At 38.2% G+C, this 10,915-nt stretch overlaps 1 protein-coding gene across 2 annotated transcripts; it reads right to left on the reverse strand.

Annotated features, from left to right (window-relative positions):
• Positions 1–1,014: 1,014 nt before the first annotated feature.
• ehf (ets homologous factor) lies at positions 1,015–9,632 on the reverse strand. Of its 2 annotated transcripts, none has more exons than XM_041039056.1 (9): positions 9,421–9,632; positions 6,368–6,482; positions 5,604–5,861; positions 4,547–4,591; positions 4,405–4,446; positions 4,250–4,312; positions 4,027–4,071; positions 3,717–3,912; positions 1,015–2,263 (listed from the first exon to the last, which is right to left on the reverse strand). In XM_041039056.1, the coding sequence occupies exons 2-9, from the start codon at positions 6,441–6,443 to the stop codon at positions 2,164–2,166; spliced, it is 825 nt and encodes a 274-aa protein (XP_040894990.1). In that variant the 5' UTR covers positions 6,444–6,482; positions 9,421–9,632; the 3' UTR covers positions 1,015–2,163. The 2 variants fall into 2 exon arrangements, with proteins under 2 accessions (XP_040894990.1, XP_040894989.1); XM_041039055.1 differs by having other exon boundaries at positions 4,405–4,449; positions 9,421–9,629.
• Positions 9,633–10,915: the final 1,283 nt, after the last annotated feature.

Consider the following 10,915-nt stretch of genomic DNA (forward strand, 5'->3'; position numbering starts at 1 on the left):
CTTTAAAAAATCTAAAATCTAAAACATATTCTGGTTGGTTTAACACTTGTTGTTAACTACATAATTCCATATGTGTTCCTTCATAGTTTTGATGTCTTCAGTGTGAATCTACAATGTAGAAAGTAATAAAAATAAAGGAAAACCACTGAATGAGAAGGTGTGTCCAAACTTTTGACTGGTACTGTATGTGGACAGTGTTGGAACGCTATGGTAATAAAATACACTGAGGCATTTCAAGCAAAGGTTAAATAATACACAGATCCTATTCATAATGCCTCATCTCATTTGTTTGTGGCTGCCTGACAGTTGCACCATGCTTCATAGCTTTCACACAGAATCTCATTCTCGCTGTCATTATTTAAGCATTTAAAATATATACAACATATAGTCATAATTCTTATTTTAATAAAATATTAATCACATGTGGATCATGACAAATGCTATTGCTCCACGTAAATAATGTAACAACTCAGAATCCAAACAATGGGATATGATGGATATGCACTTTAAATTGAATTGCAATTCTTGCTTGTTTGATGTAATGTAACAATATGGCAATCAGTAGTTATTATGTCAGTACAATCAGGAGCAGTCATTGACTACATCGTCTCTGTATGCAATTTTATTTGTTTCTTCCAATCATCATCAGCAAACAAAATTATAGCAAACTCCTCTAATCAGAAATGGTTTCCTGCCACCAGGAAGAAATTATCTGTTATAATCTTTCAGAAATTCCCTTAGGTCTGATACTAGAAGATTGATGTTTAGTTTTTAATAATAATGTGTGATGCAATTTCCTTCAGCTCACATATTGACAGTGCTGGTTTGCGACGCTAATGTGTGAGAGAGCAGAGCTACGAAATTGAGAGGGATGCTCTGACGCAGTGGGCAAATTTAGAAGCCATCAGGAAAGATAATAACAGAACGTGGTGTCAATCAACGCCACGCTATGTAAAGAAGGGTCACAAAAATGAGATAGTGAAGATTAGACACAGATTTGCTTGTGAACACAGGTTGAAGAGAAGAGCCTTTTATTGACATTACTTTAATCTTGCTGGGCCATCGAGACCCAGTCATTCACCTGCTGCCTGCAGGAACCAGTGTGGCAGCGGTGGCACGCACTGCCGAACAATTAACTGTGTGGCATTTCACGCCGTCATGATAAAACGTAAACGACCTGCATTATCTCTGAGTGCATGGGGACATGATTTACTGGGAACAGGGCCTACGGCTGCAGATCTAAGTCACACTATATGTTGTCAGTCAACTCAATAATAATCAAGTCTGGGAAAGAACAGCTGCAGTTTGGGTCGTAGATCAAAACCAAAATGCTGACTGATATAACATCAGAATAATATCTCTTGGTCTCATAACAATTAAAACTCTCAGGAGTTGTCCTTTTCTTGACAATGACACCTAAACATACAAGGTCGGAAAAATGGCTTCATTAAATAAAAACAGTCCCAAACTTTATTTGTATTAAACATCAACAAATGTTTTCACAATTTATTTACAGCTCAATGAATGCAAACTATGAAATGAACCAAATAAGACAAACCATACTGTTGATTTACTGTAAATATTTATACATTGTCACTTGCCCTTCATTGCTGCATTGTGCTTGTGTCATTTTATTTCACTATTGTTATTTTTGTTTTGTTTTGTTTTTATGCAGTGATCAAGCATTCTTCCCAAAGAACACTTCATAGTATCAGTGTCAAAACACTAAGCACACATCTGTTTGCCACATGTGTTTCAATTCTATATCAACATGCGCTCCTTTGGGACTTGAACAGTAGAAAATATCTGATTTGTAAAAAAAAAAAAAAATGCGAGAAAGCCAGCATTCATCATGTTTTATGTTTTTGTCTGTTTTGATATCTGTTTCGTCCTTTCTAAGCGTGTGTGTGTGAGGTTTGACTGCTGGCGTGCTGGTAAAATAAGCAAAGGCTTTTTTTTTCAATAAAGCAGAACTAAAAAACATCTCAGTGCAGTGTCACAACAAAGGAATGAATTTAAAGAAAAAAGTAATGAGGCAAACATACAATCATCAACAATGTGTAAACAGTTCAAACATATCTTTATCAAAAACAGTCAGTTGAAACAATAATAAAACACCACATTTGCATTCAACATCAAACAAAATATAAATTAATGAAATTGTCACTTCTCTGACTCCCTCCATCCTCTTGCATTCCTTCCAAACTTGTAAACCAGTCTGCGTCCGTCTACTCGTTCTAGGATTTCTCTTTTGTAGTAATATCTGTAACAGAGGACAGAAGCACTGACTAGTACATTAAATTTAAAATGAATTCATTGCAGATCATCTTAAGCGTGTTTCAGTTTTCAGCTGCTTTCATGTTTTACGTTTCAACTGACAGTTCAACTGCTTTAAGTTCTTATCGGTCAAATGACATTTCGGCTGCTTTTAGTTTGAACTGTCTGTGTGTATTTACACACATAGTCTACTGACATTTCAGCTGCTTGCTGGGTTGACACTAAACAGTAGGCCTACATACACTCTGATTTCAGCTGCCTTCAGTTCTTACAATTCAAGTGACACATCAACTCCTTTCACTATAGTGCTGCAAGTTTCTATGTAAGTGAGCACACTTAAAGTTTCTTCAGCTTTAATGGCTTTTTTAAGCAAGTGAATCTGTTTATAGCTACTGCTTTTATCACAAAACTGTAATCCGCTGATGTTTCCTTCAGAATCAGAAACATAGTACTAATCTTAAAATTTCATATCTTATCCTGGTTTGATCCTTAAAACAAAACAAGCAGCCCCAGTTTCTCTGTCAGTTAAATTCTCACCTTTTCTCTAACGTGTTTTAAACTTCCTGTAAAGATAAAGGAATGTGTCAAATAATGCACTCAAGGTGCACATTGTATGAGTTATTCAAACGAAAGGAATAGTTTGAAACAAAGTCAGTTTGGGTGTTATTTCTTTGCTTTTGTTGTTTGCAAAGGACAGGACCAAGCTGTTTGGTGATGCCATCAAGCTGCAAATCCTTCTGCTGCACTGCAGTAAATAGAAAATCAGCTTTGCGGTCACAGTGACAATACCTGTGGGCACATTTTGTAGTTCCCACTGGTTTGCACTACAATGAAATTAAGCTCATTAGATTAGCTCATTTGAATGTAAAGCTGTGACTACTGCAGCAGCCAGGAAGACTTTCTGAGCAGAGGGCCATTTCAGTTCATTTGGGGAAAAAAGTGAAACATGTAGCAGTTCAAAAATGAGTCCATTCTAGGTAATCAGCGATGGGGGATGGTAAATATGTGCTTTAAAGGGTTGAGTTCACTGGTTTTAGATGTGTAACTCTTAATGATGTCACCAATGAGCGCCTATTAAGCAAATTGAATTAGGAACAATGCAGTGTGAAATTTCTTCCTCATCACAGATTTTCTGAGCTACTGCCAAACTAAAGAAAACCCTTGTGTAAATGTAGGAAGTAGACTGTATTGAAAAGGGCTGGGAGTTTTTTTTTTCCAGAGTTCCTCTGTCTTGGAGGGAAAAGGTACACAAAGAAAATGCTAAGTCACAACCAGTATGAAAACATTTGGGAGCCACAGTCTCTACTGAAAGCTTTTACCCACAATGCTTTGTTTAAGTACTGTACGGCATGTGCGTGAGTATGTGTTTCTGCTATGCAAACATGAGGTTTTGTATTTTGTCTAACTACATGTACTATATGATAGCTGTGCAGGTCTACCTCATCGCCCGACTTAGTTTCTCGTAGGTCATGCTGCTGTTATTCTTCTTTTTGCCCCATAACTGTGCCACTGCCTCTGACTTCAGGAAGCGGAAAACCCCCTCTGTTCGATCCTCCCACTTGATCAGCCCTGGGTTTCGCTCTGGGTTCAATAGAATGTCCCTGATGAACTCCCACAAGTGGGTGCCCCGTGGGTCTGTGGCGGAGGGGAGGGGGGAGTAGATTGAGTGAAAGGAAAAAACATATATGTTCTAAAAAAAAGAAAAGATCATATATAAGATCATATAAGTATATATTTATCTTTACTTACTGTGTTTTTTGACCTGATGAGAGCGATTGTGGGTTCTTTTTATGTCTGAGGAACAGAAATGACATTATTGATGAATACTTTTGTTGAATTCCATCTGATCTGAAGCTGATTTGAAGTGTGAACATGTGGTGTGGTCTGCTCTCAGTGTGATGGCACAGAGGAGAAGGGTTGTTTTGAGTTTAGGTAAAAGTCATTTATGTTGGATATATTGTGAATTCCTCACCAGGACTAGAAGGGGTGGGAGAGACAACGGGTGCGAGGGGGTGAATCGAGGGATCATAGATTTCTAAGTTAACAGAAGAAAAAAGAGTTTATTTGATATATGATCTATTCTGAACATGACATTAGTGGTAGCAGTGAAGCAGATATTTATAATACCTCCAGGTGGATAGCTGACATCTGGAAATGGACAGGAGAAATCTACTGTAAAAAAGAAAAAGGTAAGTGGAAGCAGAATTAATATTTTTATTTTCATTTTATTCTATTTTATTTGCTTATAACGTATTTGAGAAACTCTTACGCTCTGGTTTGAGTTCCATTTGCCCTATTTCCACATGGTACTGACCTGTGCAGGGATGAGAAGAAAAAAAGGAATTGAATTACCAGCACAAATCAGGATATAAAATTTGCCATTGTTGAGTAATATTTGAAGATTGATTATTCACTTTCACATTCATGGTGAGACATCAAAAATCAATGAGCCAAGTCATTGAACGAAGCACTGAAAAAGTGAAAGTAACTGAAAAATGACTTCTTGCTCTCGTCTCTTTTTGTAGCACATACTTGGCAAAAAAAAACATTTTTCAACTGGAAATGTTGAAAAATGACAATGATAATGACAAATGATAACAAAATTTTGATAACCACTTCACACTAACAATTCCAACAGTCTCACCCACCACAATGGTGTGGTAATCATACCCAGCCATGACAATTCAGGACAAATGATATTTGATGTATGAAAATCTTTGTCCCGAGATACTGAGATGATTCTTACAGGCAGAGATAACAATAACAGCATTGTGTTCTAGTTTGGTTTAACTTGATTTTTTTCCCCTTAACCTAGAGGTTAAACCTGTTGTACCTGGTCTTCCGTACTGTTGTTTTGAAATACCATGAAGTTTAGACGCAAGATAAAATATAATGTGCTGATGTCATTTACTAGATTTTCATTGCTTCAAGTTCCTCTAAGCTTTATTTACACACGATGGTTATAGTTAAAAGACCAAAAGTGAAGTTTCTTTGCAACAACCCTCAGACTCTAATTAAAAAACAGGGGATGATCCAGTACTCAGCTTGTTTCTCAGCTTCTCACCCCCTCTGTGCTTTGTTAGAAGACCCATTCTAGCGAGAGCAAACAACAAATCCATCATCTCCTTCGCTTTAAGCAGTCCTTCACCCCTCTACAGCACCATGCCGTCCGACCCCTGACCGGCTCTGTGATCCCTTCTCAGCATCACTTCATCAAGACTGCTTCAGACCCAGCTCGAATCACCCAGCTCCTCTTTTATTTGGACTAATCATCTGCCTATTTTTTTTCCCCCTTCAGCCTTCCCCCCTCAGACTTTCAGACGCACCGCTCCACTTGAGCTCTGTGATGGTGTGGAAGAGAATGGGTCCCATGCTGCCGGCAGCACGGATGAAGTCCTGGTAGCTCATGCTGCAGAGCTGATGGCCATCCATGTCAAAGTTTTGGAAGGGAATGCTGGAGGCATCGATTTGGTGCATGTCCATGACTTGCTGCAGCCACTCCCACACCTGGTACTTAGTCCAGAACTGAGGCTGGGAGTCGTGAGGCCACAGGCGACTTGTGTAACCAGACATCACCATTGGCACTGGGGCACAGATATGAGTGGTTAGCACCGTATGAAAACACTCTAAAAACCACATTTGTCTACATCAGTGAATTAATTTTGTTTTAATGCAAATATGCATCTGATTAGGGAAACATGAATTTCCGCTACCAAAGGTATTTGTCAATAATTAATTTGCAGAGCAGTTTACTGAAAGAGCTGCTGTGCCACTTCTCAGTCGGGAATCCTTAATTCATGCCTTGTGTTTCTGAGCTCTGGGCTCACCAGGTGAGCAATACATCAGTTGCTAATTGTTGAATGGTTTTCATTTTGTTTTGCAGTTTCATAACCAGTTTGAGAGCTGGGTTGTTGAATATAGAGCAATCTGAATCCTTCAGAGGAACAAATTAGCATATTTTTCTTGAGGCATTTTAGGATATTATTCAGACAATTTAATTAACTTACTCAGTGAAGAGTGCATACATAATGACAGGAAGGCATACAGTCGGATTCATCATGAGTGTGTTTGTGTGGGCCATAAGCCTCACCATCAGGGTAGGAGTTAGTTGGGCCCCAGGTAGTGGTCAGCTGGCTGTCCAGGGTGGTGGTTGGAGTTACGCTCATATTGTAGCTTCTACACTCTGATGTACCATGGCCCAGGGGCTGAGGCAGGAGAGGAGTCATTTATTATATGGATAGATTTTAAGATTAAACAATAATCTTTACAGATTCTTACAGGGCATCCAATAACACAACAAACAGCTACACTTGAAACATTCTAATGGTGATATTGATTTTACTTCAAATATGATCAAAACATCCTGGTAACACATTGAATATTTTAATGCATACTTGTTTAATTCAGCTGAATGTTTATGTACACAAGATATTATCTTTAAGGTTTACAAACCCAGTTTTTGATACAATTGATTCGATGAATTTATGTTTGGTAATATTCTCTCTCTCTGTGTGGTTATTTTCATTGCTAGTGGTGGAGTCTGCCATTCCCATGCTAGATTCAGATTACATTTTGGATTCACAGGAACACAATGCATGTACTCCAATGCAATTTTATGTCGTACTATCACTGCTTCAGATCAAAAGTATTGCGAAGCAGCCACAGTAAATACACTGTATCAGAATAATCGCCTGAGTAAGCGTGAAACACGTTTGTAAAGTAGCTGCTGAACAAGTGTTTTCTGTATTCTTTCACTTTTCTTTCTGTTAGAGGCCTGAAATCTTCAGGATTACAACATTAAACTCCATAAATAAACAGACTTATTCAACTAAAAACATTTATCTAGCTATGCTTCATAAGCCATCCAAGGGCACAGAATTGTCTTAATTCAAAGGAAATCTATGGCAGCATAGTTTATGGGTTGAGCTGTCCACTGGGGAATGGATCATTTGAGTTTTATGTCTTAATGGATTTGTTTTTACTCAGTGTAAAACTTCCATTCCCATCTGCTTGTCAGTTTTGTAATCATACTTGCTATTTGTATTTGTGCTGCTTGTAAAGTCTTCAGTACAATAAATGTTCAAAATGCATTCAGTATCAGAAACTGGCAGTACACGTTTCTGATGGTATTTTATGCACACTTAATGATTTAGGCATTCACAGCTGCTTATTCCTTTGTGAGTTTATTTAGTGTTTAGTATTGGCCACACTGCCTCTCATGCTTCACATTTGTAATTACTACTGAGGGGTGTTGTACACATATAGAAAATAAAGGCATGTTTCAGACTCAACCACAAATATATTTGCATATCATGTAAATAAAGCCTATCAGAATTTCAGCAGCTCCACTGTTTTGCCCAACAAGACTCGGAAAAGTGTTGCACACGCACGCACACGCACACACACACACACACACACACACACACACACACACACACACACACACACACACACACACACACACACACACACACACACACACACACACACACACACACACACACACACACACACTGCAGCTGAGTCATGTTTGATAGTGTACACTGCCAATTTCTGGTTTTATGTTTCTTTGTTAAGTTACATGGAATTTGATTCTGAATGTTTGAGGCCTGCCAGACTTCTTTTAGTTTAGTTTTTAAGACTGCTGCCAAAATAAACTGCCTCTCTACATTCTACCATCTATGTTGTAAGTTTTGCATCATATGAGTCAAACCCTTTCAAATGAAAACATTTTCCAACCAGCTTAATGCCTTTAAGAGGCTAACTTAACTTAATTTTGGCATTAATTCTAACATGAGAAATGTGACAGTTAAGACTTGTTGAGTTTTCATATCATAATCAAGCCTCAAAGGTCAACATGATGAGTGACTCCTGTTTCAAATAGCTGCACAATGAAACCAATTCTTTACACAGTGACCCATAATTCACCTGTTCACTAGAAGGTCTTTGTCACACCTTTATGGCAGGTCATAAACAAAATTACGCCAAGCCTTGTCACACAAGCAACAGAAACAAATACCGTGCTGCTAGCTGAACACATCCATGACATACTAACAGGCAACTGAATCTCTTAAAAGATCTGGTAAATCAGTTTTACAACAACCCAAAGTCAAGATCCCTGAACAAGATTTCCCCTGAAGATACATGACACATGCTGTCATGCCAAAGTAGATCAACTCATCTGCCAAGTCTGCTCAAACACTGTATGCTGTGTTAACCCTCGACACTCTCTACTTCTGCCAAACAGGTATCTTATCAGCAAGGTAAGAAAGGTGACAAAGAGATGGTTACAGATCAACATCCTGTTAGCTGAGTCACAGTGAAAAAAAAAAAAAACCAACAACACAATCTTTGTCGTGACGTAAGGAAAACTTCTAAGGAAGTTCACAAACATTTGGCACAAAAGCACAAAAACTCTTCAGAACACTATTTTGTTTCTGTCATACAGGTTTCATGATAGCTTTGAACCCAATCTTACTAGTAGTTCTATTTTAATTCCCTCAGTTTTTGCTTAGTTTTTTTTTAATTTGCCTTTTCACTGTACACCTTACATTTAAACCTATTATTTAAAACTATTATTTAATTGAAATAAAACACTCTTAAAACTGAGGTTGGTACAACGGTATTAGACATGCAACCTTCTGGCGACACCAGCAGAGTCAGGGGGTGCAGTGTTGGTAATGTGAAAGTGTGCTGAAAAAATCAGGAGTAGCACAGGGAAATGTGTTAAAGTCAGTGCATTATTCTGCACAGAATTAAGGAAAAAACTTGATTTTAGGAATCTGACAGTCTCAGTGAATGTGAGTAAATTTCTCCACTGTTGTTAAAAGTTTCCAATTCTGTGATGATACTAATAAATTGAAGATTATTGTTGTAGTCTGAGGCCTAAACCCACTGAAAAAAGAAAAAGAAATCCTTTTTTTATGATTAAAAAAAAAAAATCTTTCTTCCAAATATTTTCCAGAATTTCAACACCTGCACAGGAACTGCAAAAAAAACATGGCAATGAAAGCATTGTATTTTAGAATTAAATGGCATGAAAACGTACTGAGCCTATTAGACCAGCCTTCAGTTTGATTATACTATGTTCAGTTCTTTTGAAAAACAGTGCTGCAGCTTCCCTGCACCAGTATGATAGCTTACCAGAGCAGTAGAATGGGGTCCGACCAGGCCTGATAGAAGTTTCACGTAGATCCACTCTCAACACAGCTGAATAGAGGTCAGTTCTGGAGATTCCAGTACTCTAGAGGACTAGATTTTACAGTGACACGAGTTGAGTCCTTTTGCTTCCCAAATCTTTGAATTAACAGATGAAAGTATGCAGACACACTAGGTGCTACCCCACCACAATGGGTGTTTTATCCTCCTAACTTCCTTATCCTGCTCCAATTGGCTACCTGTCCAGGCTCATACCAGGTGAGTATTTGCATGATGCACACCCACACACCAACAATCACCACCTCCCACACACACACACAGACATAAAACACATCCACACACACCTGACATAACTTTTTTTATTACCTGTTGGCACGGTTCCCTCTCACTTACTCTCTCAAACACACAAACACACACTCACTGAAGCAGAAAAGCACATACTTGTGAGGAGCCATATACACAGGCATGGATCCAAACACACTGAAAAGCCCACAGAGGGAGCTTAAATTGCTTAAAGTCATTGTTCATATAGTTGCTTAAAATAGTGGTTAACCTTTAAAGAAAATTTCCCTTGTGTTATTATATAGCACAACATTTGTTTTCCTTATTTCACCATGATGAACGAGGTGCTGACAGTTTGGGTAAGGGGACCTGAGAGAATTAGTTCCTTTTTGAAAGTCACTGGAACTGGCAGAAAAAAATAACATTGGTGGCTGTGTGCCCAAAAAGACTGTAAAAAAATACCTTCAGTGGGTTTACACATTCACACGTCTAATTTTTCAGTTGTTGTCTCACGCACTGGCCTCTTTGAGCTTGGAATTAGCAACTTAGATTCACCCCGTGCATCTGTTTGAGAACTGATCACTATTTAAGACAAACTTTTTTTCACCTATGAGCTGGGGATGACCTCACTTCATCGCAATCTCATTAAACTTTGCTGAACTCTTTAATTAGCTTCCACTGACATGCGGTGATCCACAGGTATCTGAGTCGAGAATGACAGTTGACAATCAGCTTTGGTGTGCGTCCTACAAATCGCGTGCGTCACACTATAATGACAGGAGCAGGAGAATCAAAAATGGCTTTGTTATCTGTGAATTCTTTGGCAATGTTCATATATGCTGAACTGTTTTCCTGTCAGGTACCATATATTTCCTTTTGTGACGATCACAAGATGTGCCTATCTTTGAAGAGGAAGTCAAATAATACTATAAATGACATGTTACATTGAGCTAAGTCAGTGCAAATACTGACATCTACAATATAAAATCATGTTTCTGTTCAAGCCACTGTGAATGTGACAGTGACTGTTTTTTTTTTTTTTCAAATTCCTCAAAACATGTTTGTCCTGTTTTGTTTGTATTTTTTTTCTTTTTTTTTGACAGTCAAAGTCCCCAGTCAAATGCAGAGCATGTATTTCCAAATCAAAACCGGACAGATTAAACACTATCCAAGCAGACGTAAATGTGCCAAAAAAGCA

Source organism: Toxotes jaculatrix, chromosome 5 (genome assembly GCF_017976425.1).
Source record: "Toxotes jaculatrix isolate fToxJac2 chromosome 5, fToxJac2.pri, whole genome shotgun sequence".
NCBI classification, from domain to species: domain Eukaryota; kingdom Metazoa; phylum Chordata; class Actinopteri; family Toxotidae; genus Toxotes; species Toxotes jaculatrix.